Raw genomic sequence first — 27,413 nt, 5'->3', positions numbered from 1 at the left:
GCCCAGCTAAAGCTGTATGATTAGTACCTACGAAAGCAGTACACTCACCGTTAACTGGCGCCCGTTGTTCCTGTCCGCAGCTCCAGGAATATTCCGTCCTCCAAGCGTCACCGCGTCACTTCGTGCACGGAGCCGGCGTCAACACCAACACCACTGAAGACGCGCATGAACAGACACACAACCCGCGCAACCAACACGCAGCGCATTCCAATAGACGAGGAGGCAGAGAGGAAAACAGAAGCGGCACGCCACCCCGTCGCCGTTGTGGCGGTTGTGGCGCGTTGCCTCGCCTCCGTCGTCGAGCCAACGCGCCACAACAGCGCCAAAGGGCAAGCGCGCGATATGTATGGCGTATACGGCGGCGCCGCCAATCGAAACGCGCTTCAGGAGAGTCCCGTGACTCCAGTCGAATTGCGAACTCTCTTTCTCTGCCTGTACCTTCCAAAAGGGGTCAAATGGACACCCGAAGAGGGTCACGCGGCCGTGACCCTCTTTTGACTCTTTTTTTTCTTAGAGTGTACGCGTCGTGATTATACACTCTAAGAAAAAAAAGAGTATGCGTGACTCTTTTCGGAGAGTTCTGACTTGCCACGTATACGACTCTCTTTAAATAGTCACGGTGACTCTCTTGGTGGGTCAGGGTCGGCTCGCTCTAGGAGAGTCCCCTGACCCTCTAGGAAGAGTGCAAAGACTCTCATCGGGAGGATCACGTTATCACTCATAGGGAGTCAGACGACTCTTGCCGGTAACGCTCCTAGGGGGGTCAAGGGACCCACACCAAAGCATCAAGCGACTCCACAAGTATTTTAAGCTACTCATTTGATCCTTGCTCTATTTTTGCGCGACTACTGTTGAAAATAGTGGAGTATTCATTTTAAGCAAGTCCAATAATACTTGCCGTTCTGCCCAGCGACTGTAAAAAAAGAATAGTTCAGTTTTATAATTATTTTTAAAAAACTCGTCAAAACAACACATATTTTCCAACAACGTTATATAGAAAGCGCGAAAAGATGGTCTGTGATTTCCAATTAAGAAGTTTGGGTATTCCTCATTTACATGCTTCTATGAGTATAGCCAAATAAATGTGTGACTGTGATGTGCACAGTGTCATATGGTGCTAAATGAACAGCAGAAATCGCCATCATGTTTCCATATTTATTCCTTGTGATTAAGAATAAATCAAAAAGTGGTGACGGCTGGAAGCATCAGACTTGTGGCTTGCTAGGTTGTCGCTCCTGTCCTGTCCAGCGTGAGCACCATGAAAAACGGTATCTGAAAAGCAGAACGTGATATTATGATGAGAAAATGAAATTGCAGTAAACGTTTGCACAACCTACACAATATAAGTGGTTCACACAGACATAATAAAGGCTAACAACAAAACAACAAAGCACATCCTCCGGCAGCCAGAGGCATGCCGTGAGCGGTTATTGACCGCACGTTTTACAAACGTAACCCATCCTTAAATACTCAGATAAACAGATGCGAGTACTAGGGCCCGAACGACACCCAGCGCGTGCGTACGCCGTCTACGTCGAGATCAGACATGTCATATGCTAGAATTAGCGCACATAACTCCCACAATCACGTACACTCACTCGATTCTGTTATAGCGCCCAACGTCATCGCACTGTATGCAAACCACGAAAACAGCAAACAGAAACGAGGGAAAAGAGTGCACGCCGGCGGCCGCAACAACGCGCGCCGTCGAAAGTCTAGAGCTTTTTCACTTTCACCGGCGAGGCGTGTCCAACTTTAATGACTACCGCATACTTTCTGGAAGCCACCGTACTATATCTGCACCTCAAACTACCGTCTTTAAGCCAACAAAAACCATTACATATAGTGCGTCTAAGGGTTCTGTACACAGGCTCTTTTTTTTCACGTTCCCACGCGTGGAAGCACGCTGCACACTCAAGGTAGATAGAAATGTTATGATGAAGTAGACTTAAGTGCTTCTCAAAACGACATCTTGCACCTTCAGTAGTGCAGACACGACGTGCGATCAGCAAGAAATGACTCTCGATTATTGTTTGCATCGCTCACTTTATGGGAGCTTGTACAGCAACGCGCATAACGGTGGGAACTCGTTAACTGACAGCTATAGTTGGCCATCCGCAACAGCCCCGCGGGCACAGGCTGCTGTTGGAAATGGCTGGCAGATAACTTCCGCAGAGCTGCTGCAGACGCCCAGCTAAAGCTGTATAATTAGTGCCTACGAAAGCAGTACACTCACCGTTAACTGGCGCCCGTTGTCCGTATCCACAGCTCCATGAATATTCCGCCCTCCAAGCGTCACTTCGTGCACGGAGCCGGCGTCAATACCACCGAAGACGCGCAACCAACTCATCCACGCAACGCATTCCAATAGACCAGGAGACTGAGACGACTGAGAGAGGAGAGCGGCGCGCCACCCCGGCGCCAACCCCGTCTGCGTCGCCGAGCAATGCGCCACAACGGCGCCAAAGGGCGAGCGTGCGATATGTATGGCGTATACGGCGGCTCTTCCGTATACCGAAGCCAATCGAAACGCGCTTCAGGAGGGTCCAGTGACTCCTTCCCAAATGCGAACTCTTTTTTTCTGCCTGTACCTTCCAAAAGGGGTCAGATGGACACCCGAGGAGAGTCACGGTTCCATGACCCTCTTTTGACTCTCTTTTTTCTTAGAGTGTACTTGACAGTTCGTGGGTTCAGTATGGTTTCACAGACTGCAACGGCGACTGAGTCTGCATGAATGCGGTATATTTATATATTCGTGCTAAGACAAAACGGCTGTTCTAGTGGGCAGCAGTTGCTACGACTGTGAAAACGACATTCAGAAGCTAACGGCCGGGTTGCCCGGCGCGCTGACAACATGCACCATACTGTGTTTCTCAAGTACGCACTACTGACACCCGGAAGCACCAAACTCCGCACTGGGTGGCTCTTTATGCCTAATTCATTTGTTCAGTACAAGGTATTACTTGAGGTTTTCAACGCGTAGACACCTGTATAAAACGGCAGAATGAACAGTCCATTGTTACTTCTTTAACTGCTTCACTCATGACAAGCCAGTCACACATGTTTACCGCTCCTATAAATTGTATATTTTTCGACTGCAATATTTTTCTGTTGATAATTTTCCACTAAAGAAAGGAAACAAGACGAAGTGCGGCATGACCGTTTTCTTCTCATTTTTTCAGCGGTCTCATGGTAAAGAAAGCCAATTACAAAGAAGGTATGGAAGAAACGTTACTTTTGCACGCATGATTAAAAAAAAAATTCTATCTGAAGACACTTCCAGCGGCAAAATTCTGCGGAGTGTAGAATACTTCCTTTTTCTTTCTTTTTCGTGCTTGTTTGCAGAACACTGGTCAAGGCCGTTATCTACTTCGAGTCGATCATCGTGGAAAAAATCACGCAAGTTCCGGAGCTCAGCGTAAGTATAGAATGAAGCGAGCTAAGATATAGTGAAAACGGAATGCACGACCTTGTTGTGTCTGTTTATACGTAGCACTTTTCTAGTAGCACATTTTAAAGGAAAAGTGAGGACCACTTTTACACCATCGTTTACGGCAATAACATTGTTGCATTTGTGTCGTGCAAATGTTTTACAGCGGTCTTCATTAAGGGTGGAAGTATGGAATTGATTAAATGTATAATGCTAGATCGTATACCACGCGTTCGTCCCTCATCTCTCAGAAACCCTCGCTGTAGCTACTTGCAGCACAAGCCGTTAACACGAGAACAATATAAACGGCAATGGATTACTTGGTTCCTGATCTCTCTACACATAGCACATGTTGTTTTCAGTTATGGGAATACTTGAAGACTCTGTGCAATTACAAGCACGAGTGAGTGTTTGTGCACTCACTCACTCACTCACTCACTCACTCACTCACTCACTCACTCACTCACTCACTCACTCACTCACTCACTCACTCACTCACTCACTCTCACTCACTCGATAAGATTACATAAACCAATAAAACTAAATTTTTCATTAACTTAAGCTATCTTTCATAATTACTAACAAAAACGTCGTTCCGCTTCGACGTATGCAGGATGTAGTTGTTTGTGTTAAATTTCAGCTAAAGTTCTTCAAATTTAAAACATATTTGTCGAGTACCATCCCGTATACTAATGCTAGTTTTGTAATTGCACCTTTTCTTTAACTGAAATTAAATATGGTTATACGTCACCTCCGGAAAGCGGGTAATCTATCATGCACTCCAAGTGGTCGGCGCGTCGCTGGTGGCTTCATTACACGTATATACAGACCATTGACCCCGGACTACCTGGCTTGTCCAGACAAAGATCACCCTTAAGCCACGTCCCAACCGTTAGATTAAACGATCTATCTGTGGGACGAGACGCGCTTGTCTTCCATGCCATTAACGTTGTCTTCCTAATAGCTCGCTCAGCCACCAGCTCATCTCGTCGTTTCCCCTGCGGACTTCGCCTAATAGCCAGAGAGTGTTGGAGACCAATGGGCCGGATCATCCGACTGTCGGAACAATTAACTTTCCACGCGGTCTGGCGTGTGATCCGCTGAAAACTCTGCGTCCTATAGCATCGACTCTCTTCGAGGCAGCTCAATTTAAGCTCACTTGATGACAGCCGTGGCGCGGTGGTGTGGAAGTCTACATGTAGGCTCGTATCTCAGCCGCACTGTTTCGAGCGCTAATTGTGCCTAAATTGTCTTGTTGCTCGCAGTTACGCCGCATCTACCCTCCGAGCGCAGTGTGCTGCGCCGCAGAGTCATCCATTAGGGGCTATTGAGAATGTTAAAAGCTGAGGGGGGCGAGGGGGTGATTTCGCGGCAGCATCGTCCGTACATACTGGGTGCCCTATAGCCCGTTCGAAGACGTTATTTCTTACTCCTGGGCGCCGCCTTCTTTGGGCTTTTACAGGAATGGTTTCTTAGTTTAGTGTGCCTTGACTTCAAATAAACATGGCCGTATGTCAATCAATAAATCTATCTATCTATCTATCTATCTATCTATCTATCTATCTATCTATCTATCTATCTATCTATCTATCTATCTATCTATCTATCTATCTATCTATCTATCTATCTATCTATCTATCTATCTATCTATCTATCTATCTATCTATCTATCTATCTATCTATCATTCAAGAACAAAAAAATTCGGCAGATCCCACGTACCGTGGGAGTCGATGTTATGAGAAGCATGCGACGGGAAGGTGACTGTGGCGTAATCTTTTTACTGAGCGAAACGTTACAAAGGGACGCTAAAGATTTGTATAAATTTTATACGCACACATATATGCTGAAGAATTTGGGTAACACTGCCAACGGCAACGTGGGTATTACCAACACCAGAAGCGGTAAGCTGATATGTAGTGCTTACACTTGTCCGTTATGATGGAGAACGCACGCACGTTTCACGAACCCGTGTGCATGTGTAGAAGAGGTTCTTGACAGTTCTTGAACAAGGTCATCATCACCGTGGTCAGTGAGCACCAGCAGCTGGTCATGACTTGTTATTGGATCCGGTCGTGATCGGGGTGACGAGGGGTCCATGTGTAGTGAAGTATGAGGTATAGTACAGCTGTTCGAAATCGTGGATGCCCCGGTCATTTCGTCGACAAATTGTCTGTCGATAGAGCCGGCGACATGTCGGAACCTGAAGTCACCCTTCGCGTTAGCGAGGTATAGGCCGTCGAGGCTGGTAGGTCTGGATAGTGCTACGTAGACCAACATCAGTGGATGGTGCTTGTTGAATTCGTAGACTACCTGGGCGTATGCGGCCTACGTAGCCTAGTCTACAGAAAATCAAATCAAATCAAATCAAATCAAATCTTTATTTCAGTTTGTACATGCAAACTAGGGATGGCGAGAAAAAGGCAGCGAATTTTACGCCGCTTGACGAGCCTGGCCGTCAGGGGCGTAGCCAGGGGGTGGTTGCGGGGGTTCAACCCCCCCTCCCCCCGCCGAAATTTTTCAGTTTTGCTTGCGTATATATACACGCGCACATACAAACGCACGCACGAACTACATAAATTATGGTTGAACCCCCCCCCCCTCCGAAAAAAATTTCTGGCTACGCCCCTGCTGTCCATCCTTACATGTCAGCAGTAGGCACAGAGCAGAAACAACCACTGTAAAGAGAGTTCGTGTAAGTATCCGTGCATGTGCAAAAAAAAAACTAATAAAAAAATAATATTGACAAAAAGACCTGTGTCATAATTGGCAACAGTACTGTGAGTGTAAAACAATAACATAGATTGATACAATGTATGAAGACATGAAAACATTTCATATTACGGAGGCACAGATTGCCGAATGATGCTCTTGCGAATGGCAGAAAGAGGCATAGTATTTAGGCAGTCATAAAAGGAGGTTTTCAAGAACTTTGGCACAGTATAACTCAACATAGAAAAACCATAATTTGTTCTACACTTTGGTAATACGTAACTACTTTGTACTCTGGTGTCATATGATGAGTGGCGAAACGTAAGTGGAACAATTTTAGAAAAAGAGTCATTTGTTCTTGTTATTGTTTTATAAAAACATGCAAATCTGTAGTCAAATAATTTGTTTAAGGTACAATATTATATTATAGGAAGATATGCTTAGTGGGCGAATCATAGGACCCATTTACAATCTCGCGGAGCATTTTCTTTTGCAGGGTTTGTAGTTTTAGTATGTTTGACAACGTTGTATTGCCCCAGACTAGCAGGCAATAGCTTATGTGGGAATAAAAGAATGCATAGTACAAAGTAAGCTTAGTTTGGTTGGAAAAATATATCTGTTACGCGAAGTGATTCCTATGATTCTAGAGAGTGTTGAAGAAAGATTATTAACATGTGCATCCCATGACATTGTATTGCTGAACGTTATCCCTAATGATTTAAAGGTGTCTACGTACTTGATCACAGTGTCGCCTAGGTATAAGGAGGGCCGTAGAAATACTTGTTTTCTTTTAGGAAGGAAAAGTACTGCTTTCGTTTTCTTTTTGTTTATTTTCAAAGAGTTAACTGATGACCACATGGCAAGTGATGAGAGCGCGTCGTTAGCGATTTCTGCTAAGTGTTGTATATTATTGGAAGAAAAAAATAAGCTGGTGTCGTCTGCATATATAATGTAATTCGCATGAGTGCTGATGTTGGGAACATAATTTATATATACATTGAATAGCAGTGGCCCCAAAATGCTACCCTGAGGGACGCCATTCGCAATGCTTAGAATCTGTGAGGCGTAATGGTTAATGACTACGTATTGAGACCGTGAACCCAGGTATGACTTTATTAGGTTAAGGGCGTGTCCACGTACACCATAGTGCTCCAATTTCGCAAAAAGAATGTCGTGATTTAAGCAGTCGAAGGCTTTGCTGAAATCAACAAAAATACCAAGAGTTAAGAGCTGTGTCTCAAAATTTTTTAATATATATTCTTTTTGAACAAGTAGCGCATGCTGATCATAGGAATACAAATGTAATGTTTATTAGACTGCTATAAAAGCGGAGCCAACACTGGAACCACAGACGTTAGTCTGATATGACGCCTGTATACCGTAATTAAGAGTACACATCGTAGGAGTATCATGTAGTATCATGAGCCTAATTTTCATTCTTTCCATTCGTCGGGTCAATGCTGCCGATGTCGGTTTTTCTTAGCGCTCTCGCGTTCCTGGGTAGATATAAACTGTCAATCACCTGTAGCGCATACCCGTACACCGCGGCCCGGGCTAAAAGGGTATGTGCCACACGTCTCTGGAGGAGAGGGCTTGACGACGTACGCGACAGGATTTTCGCGTTATTCATGTCGCGACCCGAAAGTCATATTCGTCAAATCCTCTTAGCCTCCCATGCCAATTTTGGTCTACACGAAGTTGAGGCGATCATGAGACCACCCGGACGTAGGCTGCTAGATAGATAGATAGATAGATAGATAGATAGATAGATAGATAGATAGATAGATAGATAGATAGATAGATAGATAGATAGATAGATAGATAGATAGATAGATAGATAGATAGATAGATAGATAGATAGATAGATAGATAGATAGATAGATAGATAGATAGATAGATAGATAGATAGATAGATAGATAGATAGATAGATAGATAGATAGATAGATAGATAGATAGATAGATAGATAGATAGATAGATAGATAGATAGATAGAAAGAAACGCTCAAAGTGCCAAAGGTTCGCTAAGGAATGCTTCGCATTTAATAGGTTACAGTGCATCATATTTATACAGTTGGGACTCAAAATGAGTTGTGGAAGGGGTATCTACGACAGATAGAGGTATTTATATCCGTGTAACAAGATTTTATAGATAGGTGTATAGATTACATAAGGCAAAACTCCGAGTCTGTCCGTGCGGCCGTTTTCAAGCGTACGAGTATATACTGTCTAGTTTCGCTCGTTTAGTTGTCACACACACAAAACGACAACGTTAACGGCCCAAAGACATCTGCAAATGAACGCATACAAAAGATGTTTCGAAGGCTCTAACCACACGCAAGCTTTGTCGCACGAACTCGCACCATACTAAAGCGGACGAGAACCTAAGGCATCAAGTGCACAGGCTCACTTCTTGGCGTCCTTCATCAGACTGTCTTCCCATCATTCTCAGCAATTTATATGCCGTATAACCGCTGCGAGGCAAGCTTGCGTTATCTCTTATAACGGAGGAGAGAGGCAGAGGTCATCCACCGCCTTCCTTGGTTCCGCTCTTGCAACTTATTTATTGCATCCACGACATTTGTTTGTTCAAGCTGTTCCACGAACAGACGCGACTTAACCAACGACGAGCTCTCGCTCCGTCGGAGAAGTCAGGCCGAGAACGAAGAAAGTGGCCATGTGCAGGGGCTCGCGTGACGAACCGCCTGTGCCGTTGAACTCATTAGCGAGGCACGCGTCGCGAGGATCGGGGTCGCTGACACCAGCAGTTGGCGACGCGTATAAGCATATGAGCGCCCTTATGCAAGCAGTGCTCGAAACTGAATTCAAGTGCGAGCTCTATTTCATGAATACGTTTGTGCGCTCACTTTCTTGAGTCAAACGAAAGGCCATGCCCTCAAAAGCCTAGAAAATGTGCTGGTATATAAGCGTGAGGACGCCCTGAAAAATTAATTACATATTTTTATAAAAGCTAGTTTTGGTTCCTACTTACCCTGACGTCATGGCATGGTATGAGCTTCTCGTCACGCGCTCGAGCAATATATCGTGCCGTTCAGTGGCGTAGCCAGCAGGGGGGGAGGAGGGGTTGCACGGAATTTTGTCAATTTTGCGTGTGTATATACACACGCACACATACAAACGCACGCAAGATCATACATAAAGTATGGTTGAAGGTATGGCGAAAATTGACTTGAAAATCAAAGTAAAATATCTTATCAACACTTATAGTGAGCTTCACACTTGCTCAGAGCCGTCTCTGTATATACAGTCGGCTTCGAAAATTTGTGTCAGTGCCCCTTTAAGGTTATGATATGAAACTTTGAGCGTAAATAAACGGCGCAGGACGAAGAAGGAAAACACACACCACAAGCACTCGTGGTGTGTGTTTCCCTTCTTCGTCCTGCATCGTTTATTTGCTCTCAGTGTTTCATATCATAATGTGATACCAACTAGCCCACCTAGCTATCCATTTAAGGTTCCTGGCAGCCAGTTATTGATGAAGTGAGGGGTAAAACTTTCGCGCTTATCTGCCGCCTTTTTGAAGATGTCTATGCCAAACGTCTAAAGTTGCTGAACTCGTAGGTAGCCGTTTCTGAACAGCGCAGTGAAACTTCTGGATAGCGCCCGTCGGGCTCTCAATAGAATACGAACCTCGGAAATGGTGATTGGAGCTTGAAATCTATATTCTGCTGCACAGAAGGAAGTCCCTGCCACGTGCTGTTGGTGGTGACGCAGGGGGAATTTATGCGGTGTGAGCTGCAGTTTAATGAGAAGGTATACCAACGCTGAGGAACCTCACATATGATCGCGGCAAAGGTCCAATTACACGCACTGGGGGAACGAGTTTAATATATTAAGATGGATTTAGCCCATCGGACTTATCAAGGATGTCTGCCTGCTTTCGAATGTCCGCGGCGCTTGAAAACTTTAAAAGGGATATCAAGGCGGTGCAGTGCAACTTGAAAGGCAGAGTCATTTCACGCACAAATGAACTCGCCTAATCTATAGATGCTGCTGGAGGATGGACGCGTGTTCGAGACGGTTCGGCGGGGGATTACATCACAGATTTGAAGTGTCGCCTACTTGCGAATGTGAGCGCACAGTTGACGATAAAGACTTGCCAAGATATACCGATAGGCTTGCGCATGAGGGGGGCAGGGGAAGGGGGGGGGGGGCAGGTCTGCTCCGTACCTCTACTAAGTCGTACCTGCTCCGTCATTGTTCGAAGTGTGCAGGGTCATGAAGGTTTTTGACGATAATGGTAATCGAGGACCCCTGATGTTGCGTTGCAAGAACCGTTTACTCCCGGAAAGCCAGGGACCAAAAGCAGGCCTTTGCGAGAAGGATGTCATTTCTTCATTTTAATTTTGTTTCATCCATTGTGAGACACGTTGTTTTCTTTTGTTTTGTTTTTTTTTTTTTTGAGGGGGGGCGGGACTCGGCCAACGGTGACGGGGGGGGGGCGCTGCGGTGAAATATTGCCTCCCCCCCGCTTTTTTTATTTATTCATTCATTTAATAATACTGTCTACCCTCTTCAGGGTTCTTACAGGGAGTGTAGGAATAAGTACAATCTAACCAAACAGACAGGTGTATCAAGTGGCAGCGTAATCATTTAAATACATGTCGAACGATTTTTCATATTGACAAACATCACTTGCATTCACCACAAAGCTTGGTAACGCATTCCAAAGTTCAATCACAGCTGGGAAAAAAGGATCAGGAAACGCATCACTGCGAGTGAAGTATGGTAGTAAAACATAATTGTGATTAAACACGACTGCTTCGTTTCCCTGGCAGTTTCAAGTACGCATATCTTTGTTAATTTTTAGTTGTCTATGCAGTATCCTAAAGAAAGCTTTGAGCCGGTTCTTTTGCCTTCGTGCTTCTAGTGGTTCCAGTTCACAGGACTCTTAACATATCTGAGAAACGGAATCGAACCAGCGATACTTTGTGCATATGAAGCGCACGGCACATATTGTGCACGCCTATGAAGATGCCTCGTCGGGCACGCGCCCTCGTATATGCGGATCCAGGCACTATATTGCCACGAACGCTTTCTAATTGTTGCGATTTTTTTTTCTAACGTGCAGGACGCTACCACGTTGAGCAACGTCGGCGGCTTCATGGGCATGTACTTGGGCCTCTCCTTCTTGGTCATCTTCGAGATACTGGAGATATTCGTGCGCTGGTTCATCTACCTCTACCAAAGGCGGCGCGCGTCGGTCGCACCGCAGCCAGCTGAGCCCACAGCGAGCGTTGCGGCGTGGCAGAGGCATGCCAATAAGGCCATCCAGGCCTCCAAAGACAGCAAGGGCTGGAGCAAGCAACGGTCCATTTGGGATATATTGAAGGACCCCGGTGTGAACAGCGCCGCCGGCGGTCTCGTGGCGCTCAGGAGACCGTCCGGAGCACCGCAGTACGGCTACTTCGACTCGTCCGACTGGAAGAGCGCCGCCGACGAAGCGTTCGGACCGTTCAACCCACTCTTCCTACATCGAAGTTTCAGGCCCAGGGCGTTCTACTAGCGATGTTGGAGCCTAGCCCGTTTTCAATGCGTTGATTGTTTCACGGGAGTACACGTAGCTATGCATTAGCCAGCCTTGTAGCCTGTGGTGATCTTGTATTTTTTTATTCTTGAAAGCTTCGTGCCATTTTAATAAACTTGATTTTGAGTGTATCTTTGACCAAAAAGTCAAGCATAGACTTTGGAAATCTTGTATTTATCGGTTCTTGAAAGTTTCATGTCATTTTAATAAATCTGATTGTGGGTGCATCTTTGCCCTTGCAAATCTTGTGTTTCGTTTTCATTTGATCTCTCTCTCTCTCTGTCCTCTTTCTTACCCTTATTTCCCCAACCCTGTGCAGGGTAGCAAACCGGTCACTCGCGCCAGATTAACCTCTCTGCGTTTCCTTTTCATCTATTTCTATTTCTCTCTGTATTTATCGATTTTCGAAGACTTCATTCCATTTTAATACAACTGATTGTGGGTGCAATCCTGCCAAAATAACGTAGGCCTACAAGGCTAAAAAAGCTTGAAAAGTCTTCTATATTTCGGTCTCTAAATGTGTTATCACGTTGTAATAGATTTCGCTATGAGTATACAATCAGCACAGTTCCTATAATAAAGCAAATATATGCATACGTCCTTCCTTGATATTCCCTGTTTAATGCACCTGCTTGGCCAACTCTTTACATAGGAGCTTTCCGTGCCAAAGGTTCTCCTGATGCGTTTGCTTCACCGCAGTACATAACGAAAAAAGTTGAGATTCTTATCCAAAATAAAGCTCAACTTTTGTCTGACGTCACACCGAACATTGCGTTCTCTGTGAGCTGGCGCAACGCACGATCTGCAGCCAGAACAGCTCCCTGGCGAAAAAGTGGCGAGACTGTCGCACAACAGCAACTGCGTACGCCCTCTCCACCACTAGGAACAAGAAGTTGGCTTCCCAACAACACAGACCGTGGGAAAATATTTTGGGCCATTTCTGACAGCTGTGGAACTACAAATACGCATGGTCGAAGGGGTGACGTCAGACAAAAGTTGAGCCTTATCACAGGTGATAAGGGCCTCAACTTTTTCGACTGCTTTTTGACATATACTGCGGTGAAGCCAACGCATCAGGGGAATATTCAGCTCGGAAGGCACTCATACGTCCGTCGCTGCAAGGTGTGACGTCAGACAAAAGTTGAGCCTTATCATAGGCGATAAGGGCCTCAACTTTTTCGACTGCTTTTTGACATATACTGCGGTGAAGCCAACGCATCAGGGGAATATTCAGCTCGGAAGGCACTCATACGTCCATCGCTGCAAGGTGTGACGTCAGACAAAAGTTGAGCCTTATCATAGGCGATAAGGGCCTCAACTTTTTCGACTGCTTTTTGACATATACTGCGGTGAAGCCAACGCATCAGGGGAATATTCAGCTCGGAAGGCACTCATACGTCCGTCGCTGCAAGGTGTGACGTCAGACAAAAGTTGAGCCTTATCATAGGCGATAAGGGTCTCAACTTTTTCGACTGCTTTTCGACATGTATACTGCGGTGAAGCCAACGCATCAGGGGAGTATCTAGCCCGGAAGACACTTATACGCGGAGAAGGTCCGTCGCTGCAAGGTGTGACGTCAGACAAAAGTTGAGCCTTATCATAGGCGATAAGGGTCTCAACTTTTTCGACTGCTTTTCGACATGTATACTGCGGTGAAGCCAACGCATCAGGGGAGTATCTAGCTCGGAAGACACTTATACGCGGAGAAGGTCCGTCGCTGCAAGGTGTGACGTCAGACAAAAGTTGAGCCTTATCATAGGCGATAAGGGTCTCAACTTTTTCGACTGCTTTTCGACATGTATACTGCGGTGAAGCCAACGCATCAGGGGAGTATCTAGCTCGGAAGACACTTATACGCGGAGAAGGTCCGTCGCTGCAAGGTGTGACGTCAGACAAAAGTTGAGCCTTATCATAGGCGATAAGGGTCTCAACTTTTTCGACTGCTTTTCGACCTGTATACTGCGGTGAAGCCAACGCATCAGGGGAGTATCTAGCTCGGAAGACACTTATACGCGGAGAAGGTCCATCGCTGCAAGGTGTGACGTCAGACAAAAGTTGAGCCTTATCATAGGCGATAAGGGCCTCAACTTTTTCGACTGCTTTTTGACATATACTGCGGTGAAGCCAACGCATCAGGGGAATATTCAGCTCGGAAGGCACTCATACGTCCGTCGCTGCAAGGTGTGACGTCAGACAAAAGTTGAGCCTTATCATAGGCGATAAGGGCCTCAACTTTTTCGACTGCTTTTTGACATATACTGCGGTGAAGCCAACGCATCAGGGGACTATTCAGCTCGGAAGGCACTCATACGTCCATCGCTGCAAGGTGTGACGTCAGACAAAAGTTGAGCCTTATCATAGGCGATAAGGGCCTCAACTTTTTCGACTGCTTTTGACATATAACAACACCTGCGGTGAAGCCAACGCATCAGGGGAATATTCAGCTCGGAAGGCACTCATACGTCCGTCGCTGCAAGGTGTGACGTCAGACAAAAGTTGAGCTTATCATAGGCGATAAGGTCTCAACTTTTTCGACTGCTTTTCGACATGTATACTGCGGTGAAGCCAACGCACCAGGGGAGTATCTAGCTCGGAAGACACTTATACGCGGAGAAGGTCCGTCGCTGCAAGGTGTGACGTCAGACAAACGTTGAGCCTTATCATAGGCGATAAGGGTCTCAACTTTTTCGACTGCTTTTCGACATGTATACTGCGGTGAAGCCAACGCATCAGGGGAGTATCTAGCTCGGAAGACACTTATACGCGGAGAAGGTCCGTCGCTGCAAGGTGTGACGTCAGACAAAAGTTGAGCCTTATCATAGGCGATAAGGGTCTCAACTTTTTCGACTGCTTTTCGACATGTATACTGCGGTGAAGCCAACGCATCAGGGGAGTATCTAGCTCGGAAGACACTTATACGCGGAGAAGGTCCGTCGCTGCAAGGTGTGACGTCAGACAAAGTTGAGCCTTATCATAGGCGATAAGGGTCTCAACTTTTCCGACTGCTTTTCGACATGTATACTGCGGTGAAGCCAACGCATCAGGGGAGTATCTAGCTCGGAAGACACTTATACGCGGAGAAGGTCCGTCGCTGCAAGGTGTGACATCAGACAAAAGTTGAGCCTTATCATAGGCGATAAGGGTCTCAACTTTTCCGACTGCTTTTCGACATGTATACTGCGGTGAAGCCAACGCATCAGGGGAGTATCTAGCTCGGAAGACACTTATACGCGGAGAAGGTCCATCGCTGCAAGGTGTGACGTCAGACAAAAGTTGAGCCTTATCATGGGCGATAAGGGCCTAAACTTTTTCGACTGCTTTTCGACATTATAACATACATTTTTTGCGCTGAGGACATTCGGTAAGCTCTGTCGTTTTATTTCGTTGTTGTGCAGTTTACAGCGTGAGCCACAAGGAAACCTCGGAGGTAGTTTCCAGGATTATGGCCATAGGCGTGCGCACGGGGGGGGGGGGGGGGGGGGTTGTTCAGCCGGCCCCCCTTGTCACCTAAGAAAATGGGGGCACAAAGTTTGCCCCATACATTGACTTAATAGGGAGCGGGGCGCCGCAATGACCCTCCGTCCCCCCTGAACCCTGCGCACGCTTATGGTGCTTTTATATGCGTAAGCAGTAGGCGCACCAACTTTGCCGCCCTAGGTTTCAAACCTAAGGCTGCCAGCTCTGTAGGCGAGGTACTTAAACACTAGACCTAGTAGGCTACATACGCCTTTTACTTCATTAAACTAGGCTCTTCACCCATGCTTGCCGAACGTGTATATCGTGGATCATGAACACTGGCAATAAAAAAAAATCGAAAAGTAAATCGACCCTAATACAAGACTTAGGGGTCTGAGAGCGGCACTCGCACCGTCTGTGCTGATAAATTTGTGAATAACTGTGAGCCATATCTTCTCCTTTGCCTTCTCAGTCGATGTACTGATCACTGACCCCACCCACAAAAAACGTTCTGCACCTAACGTGGTTTAGCGCGGCCTCCATGATCGGAAGCATTGGGAGCTTTCGGCACCTCACCTGATATTGCACTGCTTCCGGGACTGGCACACTCTTGACCATGCGTATATAAATTTCGTGTGATGACGTCATAATTTTCGCGATGCGTGACGTTATGACGACGTCATCAAGCAGTAACCTCTGATCACGTGACTTTTTACATTGTGTTAACGCCGACGGCCACTTCTCTCATTTGATGAGGCATCTAATGTTTTTGCCTTAACACTCTTCACTTGAATCACACCCATACCAATTCATACCAATTTGCCAAAGGTTTTACACTAATTGCTTTTTATACTGATTTCTACTAATTATATGACTCCAACTTTAATTTATGACATACCTTAATATCCGCACTATCTTATACAACCCTTAGCTTAACCCATCCCATCCCCACTTATACGGTTTTTTGTTTTTGTTATGGTTTTAAGCCAACTTGCACTGGAGTTTGACAGGGTGGTCTGGAAGACAGCAAAGAGTGTCACTAGGAATTCATGCCACTAAAAAAAGAAAGCTTGCTTTACTTAATGGCAGGTGGGAAGGATTAGAAACAGCAGAGAGAGATATTAACAAGGATATGGGGAGTAACTATTAATTGTAACTTGAAAACAATGCCTATTGTAATACAACAGGAAACGGGCAAAAGTTACATTCCATACGAAAAATTTTCACTTTAGTCTAGCAAAGCAGTGGTAAGAGCTAACAAACTGCATTTCGACATCTACAAGAAACTGCCAAACAAGGAAGGCTATGCTTCTGGAGGCAACATTTCAACAAGGGGACTTTTCTTCTCGTTGAAATGCTTTCCTCTTGGAAAGATGAGTCCAGCAACATTCATAATGATTTCTCAACGATTTCTCATCACTGAAGGCCTCAATGTTACCCTGACCTGAACTTTCATCTTGCCAGTTATGTCACACACACAGTAAATAAGGCAAAAAGAAAGCCCTTAGGGTGTGGAATGACATAAAGGCAAATGTTGACAATGTTGCTGTCAAGAGCTTAAAACTGGACGAGTTGTTGCATTTTCAGACTTCTTATAGCACGAAAAATAATGGAATGAATGGTCAAGGGGCCAATAAAGGACAAGAAAGAGCATGAACTTCAAATTGGTTTCTAGTTGCAGAATGTATGAAATATATACAACTCAAAGAAAACAAACATGACAGGCCTGTTTACAGAAAAGATTCCATACTGTATACACACCAAAACACATCATTCTGCACAAAGCACTTCATGGCATATATAACATATGTAAGCATGAGTACCGTGGTATATTTCATGCATCCTAGAAAGAAAAAATCAGTTGGAAGTCACAACTCCTTCTCTTCCCTTTCTGACCCCTCAGCCATTTCTTCTTCCTCATTGCTGTGCTGCAAAAAGTGTAAAAAGTTTTCGACTAGTAATTATTTAGTTGAAAACAGTGACTCTAGCCCTGTTTTATAATTTGCCGAAACACATCAAATTCCTTAATAATAATATCTGGGGTTTAACGTCCCAAAACCACGATATGATTATGAGAGACGCCGTAGTGGAGGGCTCCGGAAATTTCGACCACCCGGGGTTCTTTAACGTGCACCTAAATCTAAGTACACGGGCCTCAAACATTTTCGCCTCCATCGAAAATGCAGCCGCCGCGGCCGGGATTCGATCCCGCGACCTTCGGGTCGGCAGTCGAGCGCCATAACCACTAGACCACCGTGGCGGGGCACATCAAATTCCTTAGCATGATATACAGACTATATATAAATGATGCCATTTCACTTCAAGTTAGCAACATTTCAAACAAGTAAACAAAGAAATGTAACAAATGCGAGGTAATACATATATCGTGGCTGTTGACACGAAGTGGGATCAGTGCTTGCTTCGTAACTGTAGTACAGTGCAAGAGAAGTGGCTTTGAAAAAAATGCACTTGATGTAGCTTGCAACGATTGCCATGCCTTCAAATCGAGATGCAGGCTGTCAGCGACAGAAGACGCATCAGGGAAATCCATTCAATGCCATGGTCAATCTAAAAATTTTTTTTGACCGGCGACAAAAGTTCCGCGAGAGGCTGTGTAAATGGCAGGCCTTCTTGATGAAGCGAAAGACCACGGCTTTCACTTTCGTAGGGTCATTAGCGGTTCGATGATTGTGGAAGGATCAAAGTTGTGTAGACCCGTTTATGCTGGCAAGTTCACGTGCGACATGGTTCAAGAACTTGCGGTAACGCTTGAAAGTGACTCACCCTGTGCTCGATGCTAAGTCATTAGTGCCAGCATGAAGGATTACGGTGGAGGTTGTGGAGTGTGGTACAAAGTCCAGCAAGGCACTTACATCACGGATGGTGGCACCAGGCTTTGCAACGAAGGTAGGAGTTGAGAAATATTGAAAAACTGTTGAGAAATATTTACATCACTGTTGACCACACCTCCATTGTGTTACACCCACTACTCGAAAAGAACTGGCCAATTGAACCATAAATCTACACTTATGTACGCTAACACCACATTTTCGATTTCAGTGAGCATGCTTATTGTTGTCAAAGCTTCATGCCAAAGTGAAAAGCGCTTTAATTCGCTAAGGATGCAATGTCCTTTTCTATGTCTCACCACTGCAAGCGCGATGAATGTTGCGCCTAAAAAGAATCCAACAAAATTTGTGCAAGGTGTCCTCACAAGAAGAGAATATTCACATCTACAAACTGCATGACTTATTTCTGCTGAAACATGAATCATCAAATCAGACAATTGACTGCAGTTGGGATGCTACGCCTAGGATTTTCAACCAAGTGTTTTCCTAAGCAGGTATGAAATGCAGGTGGACACAAGCAGCCAAACAAACACTTTCATAAAAAGCTATAAACTTGCACATTTCCCACTTGCAGTAGCATTTGGCATTTCACTTAGAGCATCTTTATGGTTATTCACTGTCATTTCAACTGAGATACAAGATCTTCCATGCAGTGCCTGAAAAATAATTAAACTTACAAGACACAATTTGTGTCCACCTCCTTACCCAATAGGCCATGGCACCTCTTATCCCACCCAATGAGCTCAGCTATGATCTCAGTCATAGGCAACCATATTAAGAACTTTCAGTTTCTTTTGTTGAATGTGCCAACGAACACACTTCTATCCGATGCAGATGGTCAGTGGTGGCTTGCATCTTTCCCAGTGCAAAAGGAAATTGAGAGGGGCCACCCAGAGGGCCCGCGACATCGCGACGGAACTTCGACTTCCGGTCCCATTGTGGGCGGAGCCACCGACTTGATCTGGGGGGGCCTTCGGCTCCCCTAAATATCAGTTCCTCAGGACTCTAATAAAGTTCTTGTCATGTCATGTGAGCAACACCCGCAGTCACTAAGCTTTGTCGTGTCATCTGTTCTATAAAAATAAAGCCTACCATAGATACTTAGTTTAACCAACTTTGTCCATAGATTGCAGAACCAGGCTATGGATGTTTAATATTCACAAATTATCTCGGGCATGGTCCCAGTGTGCATCAGCGGCTACACAAGTATGCTCAGGCACAGCACCTAAAGGGTCTTGTTATCACAATATCGAAGCCATTGCCGACACTGCTGAAGCCTGCAACTTTGCTCAAAGAGTGGGGCAGGTGATGTCTGTGTTAAAAGCACAAATAATTTATAGAGTCTAGAGGAATGCCAGGTTTTTCTAATACCTGAGATGCTTTGCAAGTATCTGTCAACAGTGTTCGATAAACTTTCGCCCATTTACTGCGATGTCAGGGCCATTCTGTGAGGCAATGCAGTTTTTAATAAAAAATAATATGGGTTCCTATAGGACCTTCAGGTTCGAGGACACTTGTGGATACTAGTAGAAATCCTTGGCTTGTGTAGTTACATATGCTCCTGCAAGGGAATCTGAGCTTCCAGACACTTCATTGAGCCCGTTTATGAAATTATTTATCATAAAGAGGGAAGTATATGGGCAGTGACTCAGTATGTTGTAAGAGTTTCGTAAACACCAACCCTGCTGTCCCCCTGACACAAGAATATGGTGTTCCAATAAAACAACTTCTACATGCCTAACTGTGAGCTCAATATGGGTGAAACTGCTAACAATGGCAAGTGTCTTGTCATTGGCTTCCCCATAAACAATAAGTTGTTTTATGAGTAAGGATGGTAATATGAGGTGATATGAGTACATTTTGGCAATAAAGGAATTTTCAGAAACATACACGCACTGCTATACAAATATAGTAACAACACACACAAAAAAGCAAGTTTCCACAATAGCACAAAATCCATAAAATGCTAGCAACAGAACAAGCGAATATGACTTCAGTCATCCTGAGTGAGCCACTATGTGAAAAATCTCAGCCAACACAAGCAATATCACTGTGAAAGCGCCAAGCAGAAACCAGAGGCCAACCGCAGTTAATGTTCCTGTAGTACAGGGTTCGTCCCGAGTCTAGATCTCTTAGAACAACATTGAAGTGCACTCGTGATGTTACACTCTGCAAGTCACAGATCACAACAGAAGTGGAGTGACGCAGCACAGTGCCACCACAGCATTCCACTACCTGCAAGTCCACATGAATGTTTGAAATATGAGGTACGACAGATGCAGCTACTACCATGCTGTTGCAAAACACCTCTTTTTCACACGAAAACTCAACGTGTAGGGTGTGCTCAGTGTCGCCAATCTGAAACTTCTTGTTTTGCGGAAGACGGCTAATGCGTGACCAAAGGCGCTTGTTTTCGTAGTACACTGGGCTGTCCAAGATGGGGTCACTAAGGGAGTGGTCACCTGGAATGTCGTACTTAACCACGGGCACTTGCATGCTGGCAAGCTTGTGCCTTTCAAAATCCTTTAGACTCTGGAGGATCACCTCGTGAACACTGGCCGTCTTACCCACGTGTTTACTGAAATGCTCCATAAAGAGGCCGTTTGGATGACCATCCACTTCTACAGCCGAAGTGCTAGGGGATGTAGCGTAAACGACGATTGTGCTTCTCCTAACGTGTTGCGCTTTCATTCCACTAATCCGCGAAGTCGACCCGACAGCGGACGAACTCGGCAGCTCCCGGGTGTCTCTACAAGCGTCCAATATAATCAAGTTGAGGCTGCACGGCGCGGATCTAATTTCTTCGACAATCTCCTGGAAACAGACGCAGTCGTCGGCGGGTGCGTTGTCGTCGCAATCGACCGGCTGAATGTAGTCCCGGCCGTCTTCTTTAAATCCGTGACCCGCGTAGTAGAAAACGCTGTACGTGCCGGGTTTGAGGAACTGCCTAAATATGCTTAATGCGTACGCTATGTCACCTTTGCGCAGGTTCTTGAACGCTATGATGCGGAACTCTAGTGCCGCCAGCGCCTTGCCCAAGCTTTCCGCGTCGTTTTCGGTAAGGGGCAGCGTGTCACCGCCCAAATAAGCCGAGTTGCTAATAATCAAGGCTACCTTGTCGGCCGCGGAAAGAGGCGCCAACTCCCTGGAAGCACTGTCGCGCGAAGCTGGGCACTTCACGATGACTTTACACGGTTTGGAGAACTTTTCCGAGCCCCGTACGCTCCAAGCGCGGCACGTGTAAATTCCCGAATGCGCCGGAGTCGGGTTGCGGATTTCGAGAACAGGGCTTGCGTAGATCGACTCGTCACAGAAGAGTGGCTGGCCGTCGCAAAACCATTGGTAATTCGGCGGTGGAAAGGACGAGGCACGGCACGTCAGCCGGAGCACCACGTCGGCTCTAGCTTCCAGTTCGAGACGCGGCTGCGGATGCTCTCGTATAACGACGGGCTCGTCCGGCTTCAAGAGGAGCAAAGCGTCGAAGGCATGGACAAGTTCCAGCCACTTGACGAGGTCACCGAGTGAGACGAAACTGTTCTGCAAAGCGAGCACCAGATCATCGGCCGATGTAGGCGAGAACGTTGCACTGAGATGGGTGTCCGGAATTACCGACCGTAGGCTTCTCCACAGTTCGTTCGGGCTTAATGCTCGTATTAACTGGTATGCTAAAGGTTTGTTCAACGATAATACATTACTCAGCAGAGCTGACATAGCTCGCAATATTCATTAAATTGACTGTTAACAGTTCAGTACAAGGCTGTCTATGCATGCAAATGATATGCCCCTCTAGCCACCATACTAGAGTGTACTATAAGCTCTAGTACACTCTAGTACACTCTAACCACGAGCGTTTCTTTTCTCACAGACTCCATCCGGGTAACTTGAGATCTGGAGACTTTTCGTCCGCTTGCTCCTTGAAAATCCCTCTACGTCTGGGTACTACCTAGGCAACTGTTTATCCCTAAGAGACCCAGCCACTCGGCTACTTGTTGATGGCGCGTGTTACTACGAATGCGAAGTGTGTGCGCGCGCGGATGGTGATCTGCGGCCGAGGTGTGTTTCTTTCCGTCCGTTCCAGTTTTTACACCCATCGAACGCTTCGAGATTGCCCCCTGCTTTAGTTAAAGGGCCTCGCAATTTCTGAAGGTGTCGATCTTGTAGACGACGAACTTTTTGCATGTGGGTAGAGGCGGAGCGCACGTGTTGCGTCCGGGACGCGTGTTCACAGTGAATGCGCTGCGGGCTCAGCGATACTGTCTCCCCGAGTGACAATCCACGTATGCTGGCGAAGTGAGAGTCAAGTGCGCTCCGTGAGCGACACCCTGGACGGTACTTTAGCAACTGTTAATCGTAACGTCCGGGCGTAACGCTAGACACCGCCTTTACATCGCGTTTGAGCCCTATGGGTATTAAATTTATGAACAGCGATGGCCGCCTTCTTCAGCTTGAGTAAAAGACCCAATCATGATCAAGAAATTCGATGTGGATCAGGCCCGATTGTGATCGAAAGGGGTTGTGTGACACCGGTATTATGTTTTTCACCTCTTGTCTGAAAAGGCTGAGTGAGGAAATCGGTGTCATATTCTCAAAACGCTGCCTAATGCATCCAGCAAAGCTGCTATTGCCGTGGCAGTGAAATCATGCCAGCTAGACATGTATTCAAATGTGCATGGTCATTCTTTTAGAACTGACCTGTTTCATTGGGCTGTAGTTTTCCTGCAAATTATTCGATTTTAATGCAGCTTACAGTCAAAGATTCAGGAAGGATGAAAATTTACTGGCTCGTCCCATTTTTTTTATGCGCAATGCAAAAGAAACAGAATAAGTAAGAAATAGGGAAAAGTGCGAAAAAACTCTGAATGTCGTGCTGCATGCCACACACAACTCGTAAAGGTTTGTAAAAGTCATAAATCACTTGCCCTACCGCAGGTGTTGAAATGACCACCCTGCATGATCACACACTTTTTGATGCATTTATTAGCATGCACAAATTTTAATGGACAAGTGGCATCGGTATTGCAAATTATTTGACACCATGATGCTGTCACCACATGCTCTAACTAGGACTTTTATATTTTTCATATTAGTGTAACATAAAAGTTGCCCATGCAGACTTGCAGGGAGTACTGAAAAACCCAAACGACATTACAGACAAGCACAAGCAAGGTTTGGGGCTTTGCGTAGGCAGAGTTGCTTTGGGGAACGCAACATATAAATCTGCAAGAATTGGGCACAAACCCAACAGCCAGTATCAAGCATGCTCTTTACCTTTCCAGTGAGTTCGTAAAAACTTGCTTCGCAATAGGTAAGCAGATATCAACACATCACAAAATGGAGTAGAAGTTTTGTTTTATCTGTTACTGCAGGCCTTGAGCCCAGAACAGCAGGGAAAATGAACAGAAGTAGTTATATATGATACTTAAGTTCCTGTGTAGTAACACCCTATTTCAAGTATCATGAATTGCCAACTCACCCAATCAGCCATTCTGTTAGGTATATGTGGATGTGTGTGCATGTGTGTTGTGTGTGTGTAAATAAGTAATGAACATAGAAAAAAAATAGTTGGTTTAATAAACACATGAAGCACAAGGCTAACGAATACACAATAAGATTAAACAATGATCAATAAAAACATTCACATGCACCAACATCATAAACAAATGTACGACATGGAACCATACAGGTGTATTACAGTTCAAGATTCATAGTTCTCATTCTCTTTGTGGACTGGTGGTAGTTCGTCCCAGTCATTTGATCGTTGAAAAAAAAAAGTGTTTAAATGTCTTAGTGATCTCATTCATCTGATAGCTACAGGGTATAGATATGTAAAATGCAGCGATCATAGGCTAGTGAGTGCAATCCTTGCCCCCAGTTTGAAGAACACACACAAAAAAATAACCACTAATGCACAGGCCAACCCAGGTATAGCCAGGAAAAAAACAGAATACTTAGAATTCCCCTAGAAAACAAATACGACACCTTAGAACAAGAAGAAACAAAAGACATAGAGGAAACCACAACTAGACCGATTTCTGAATCTGTAGTCAAAGTTGGAGGTAAAGCATCAATGCAAGAAGTAAGCAACATCTCTTGAACCACAAAAGACTGGATAAAGAAACAACAGATAAGTGGGTGGGCATAGATAATAGAATTTGCTTAGCTATTAAAGCTATCAATAAATATAAGCCCAGTGACATATGGAATTATGATATCAAAGAGCAGTGAAAAAGGTGATGACATCGAAACAGCTACCAGGCAACTCTATAGGAAAGACCGAAATGCATGCAGTGAAAGATAAGCATGGCAATATTAATGGTAAACTGAATGAGTGCATCACTTGTTACACCACTAAAACAAGATAATTTATGAGCTCGTGGCAATTTCTATTCAGGCCACATGGTTTTGAGAACACTGAAGAACTTATAGTTTTTGGTGCAAAGTTAAAAAAAGCAATTTGTACCATTCTTTTCCCTCTTAATAACATACTGCCATGAAACCAAGGCGAGTAAAAGTCCTTGATTACTTTATCAATAAAAACTGATTCAGTGTTTCAGATTAGCAAGCCTTTAATGTTGAAGTAAGGCCCGTATTTTGAAATGCTCCTTGCCTCAGCGAGGAGGCCATAACTGCTTCAGGATGCCTTGCCATGTATTCTATAATGCTTCTTACCAAGGTTCCCTCACTGAGGCCTTCCTTGGTGCTCTCTTGAGTTAAGGTAGCACTAGGGCAACCTTCGTGCCTCCTTACCTCGCACTAAAAGGGTGCTTCTCTGAAGTACTTTGTCAGTGACACTGTGTCCGATCTTTTTTTTTTTTGATCGATTCCTTGTACTTCTGCACGAGCTCTGTAATTATATCCTTCCCATTGCCGATCAAAAATTGCTTGTCGGGCATGTTTTTTAATGTGCGGCTGAACAGCGGCCAAAATTTTTCATTAAGGTGGTGCAGCACGAAGAGGACAGGGTACAGAGAGACGACGAAGATGGAATGCTTACTGCCAACTCATGCTTCGCACCTCAAAGGGTTAAACATTCTTTAGCGAGACCCGTATTACACCTTTGAATGCGTACCACCCTGTGTTTGTGACATCATATACTACGTCCTACCTTCCCGTGCAGGCAGTCAAAAACAAATGGTGATCCTCCTGCACACAAATCGTTATTGCAGTCACCGCTGTCGGGTTCCCAAAAGCTGTCGAAGCTCACTGAAGTGTCAAATGAAAAAGAACCACATGTCCTGCATGGTTTCCTACTTCTCATTCGGGCTGGCTATCACAGGAAAATATTAGCAACTGTCTTAAAACGGGTGAAATTCAGTGAAAACAGCTCTCAATAGCACAAAATAAACTTCATACCAGTAAGCACACATAAAGTGAGAACAGCTAAGATGCAAGCATTTATGACAAGAGAAATCAACAAGAAAGGAGACATGGTGAGAAAAAAATTTCCACACTCCATTAACATTGGTCCTTGCCTCATTAACTGAAACGTCATGCTTCCTTGTTTAGAGGGTACAGGTATATGTGGCTTTGTTGGTAGGTGGGCAGCTGCAATTTGAAAACAACTACATTTTTCCACTTGTGTGAATGTAAAAAAAATGCTGAAAGTACACGGTAAACCATTCATGTGTGTCACTTTGTGAACCATTAAAGCAGCATATGCAGAATCGGCAACAGACAGGCAGATACACTCTTGCGACAGAGCATCGCAAAAGCAAAGGTCAAGGGATGAAGCAACACAATAGTCAAAGGTCACAGGTTCTCAGTCAGGAAACAAACCAAACAACACAAGTGACATTTCCATTTCTGTTGTTTTGATGTCAAGTACAAGAGCAACACATGAAAAAAAAAAAAAAAACTAATTTCAGTATAACAAAGGAGCAAGCATTTGCAGCTACAAATGTTGGTTGTGTGCATCTGCTCTAGTCTGCAAACGGCAGTTGTAGGTAGAAGAAACTGCAGTAGCAATTGAAGGGGTGCATTCGTGGAATGGTGAAAGTTCCAGTGCTGGGCTGAACTGAACCAAATGAATTAAGTATCCCATGCCTATAGAAGTGTGTCACCCATCTAGAAGCTAAATGTACCATCTAATCTAATAATGGTGCATTTAACTTCACATTTTGCATTAAGCCAGTTATAAAGTCTCATGACCAAAGGAAAACTTGTCTTAAAAAGGTGCACCTTTACCAACCACCAACTGTAGAAACAAAGTTGCAGGTGCATTCACACCACTGATACACCCGTGCGACAACATGAATGAAAGCAGTCATGCTGCTTCTCAAAACATTTCGCTTCTCTTTATTTACTCACCATGTAGACGTATCCTTGTCATTGTATGTCCAAATATTGAACACTAGCAATGTGATGTAACCAGCAGTTGCAATTATTTCTTATTACCACCTGACGTCTAAGGATCCTGCTCGGCTCTTTTTTTATAGAAGCATGGACACTTTCATTACTTTGAGTGCACGTGCCCTAGATTTTTAGCATCAACTTATATTAAAACTCAATCACATGCGCGGGCAGAATAGCTATTGCAAGTAATACCGGTGACACGCAGGCACTTTTGATCGCAGTCAAGGTTGACCCGGACCGGATTTCTTGATCGCGATCATCAATCATTGCTGCTGCTCGGTCCAGACTAATCCGGATCGAGTTTGACGCAGACATCAGTCAAATCGCGATCTAGGAGCCAGATATCGATGCGCAGATCGCAATTAAACAATTAAAAATGACCGTGTAGGTACACCTGATCCGGATCGAGCCCAATCCCGATCGGTCGTGATCGCGATCAATTGCCCGTGTGAAACCGGTATAACGATCAGCGAAGTGCTTTCGTTCATGCCAATTTCCAAAAACGCACAATATTCTCAGCTACACTGATAATGACAAAGAAAACTCATCTCGAGGCGTTCGACGGGATTAAAGACAAGGACGGACGGTAAGTGACAGCGCGACTATGGTGGCTACAATAGCGCGACAGGGCTACATGGGATCATACTAGAACACTGTAGATCCGAGGCATTGGTAGATCATACACACCCGGCGAGCACGGACGCGCCGTCCGCCACCAACGTCAACAACAAAAACCTCGCGCGCCAACCCGCAAACGACGAGCAGCAAAGCTCTCCTAGGGATAAAAAGAGCATTGCACGTGTTCCTAGGTAGTACCCAGACATAGGGAGATCTTCAAGAAGCAAACGGGGAAAATATCCCCAGATGGCAAGTTACCCGGATGGAGTCTGTGAGAAAAGAAACGCTCGTCACTCTAACCATACAAATGAGATGGGCGCTAGAACTGTCTCCGCTTGTCTTGTCTGTGGCTTGTTTAACATAACGTAAATCACGAATACTGCTACTGTGACTACTTGAGCTACTGTAACGTACGTTAACAAAGACGACCAACTGCACTACTGCATTAGACT

At 45.1% G+C, this 27,413-nt stretch overlaps 2 protein-coding genes across 2 annotated transcripts in view; one reads left to right on the top strand and one right to left on the bottom strand.

Annotated features, from left to right (window-relative positions):
- LOC119383436 (acid-sensing ion channel 1C) overlaps window positions 1-11,915 on the top strand; it is a 49,376-nt gene extending 37,461 nt beyond the window's left edge. Inside the window, exons 11-13 of the mRNA XM_037651565.2 lie at window positions 3,183-3,217; window positions 3,346-3,418; window positions 11,231-11,915. Of these exons, the coding sequence (XP_037507493.1) occupies window positions 3,183-3,217; window positions 3,346-3,418; window positions 11,231-11,665 (543 nt within the window). The 3' untranslated portion in view covers window positions 11,666-11,915. The remainder of the gene's footprint in view (window positions 1-3,182; window positions 3,218-3,345; window positions 3,419-11,230) is intronic.
- A 4,284-nt stretch (window positions 11,916-16,199) lies between these two features.
- LOC119383435 (mucosa-associated lymphoid tissue lymphoma translocation protein 1 homolog) lies at window positions 16,200-21,820 on the bottom strand. Its single transcript, XM_037651564.2, has one exon. It carries the CDS (start codon window positions 21,700-21,702, stop codon window positions 20,020-20,022), a length of 1,683 nt encoding a protein of 560 aa, XP_037507492.1. The 5' UTR covers window positions 21,703-21,820; the 3' UTR covers window positions 16,200-20,019.
- Window positions 21,821-27,413: the final 5,593 nt, after the last annotated feature.

The sequence above is a fragment of the Rhipicephalus sanguineus genome, chromosome 2 (assembly GCF_013339695.2).
Source record: "Rhipicephalus sanguineus isolate Rsan-2018 chromosome 2, BIME_Rsan_1.4, whole genome shotgun sequence".
NCBI classification, from domain to species: Eukaryota; Metazoa; Arthropoda; class Arachnida; order Ixodida; family Ixodidae; genus Rhipicephalus; species Rhipicephalus sanguineus.
This window is presented reverse-complemented; position numbering and strand designations above follow the sequence as displayed.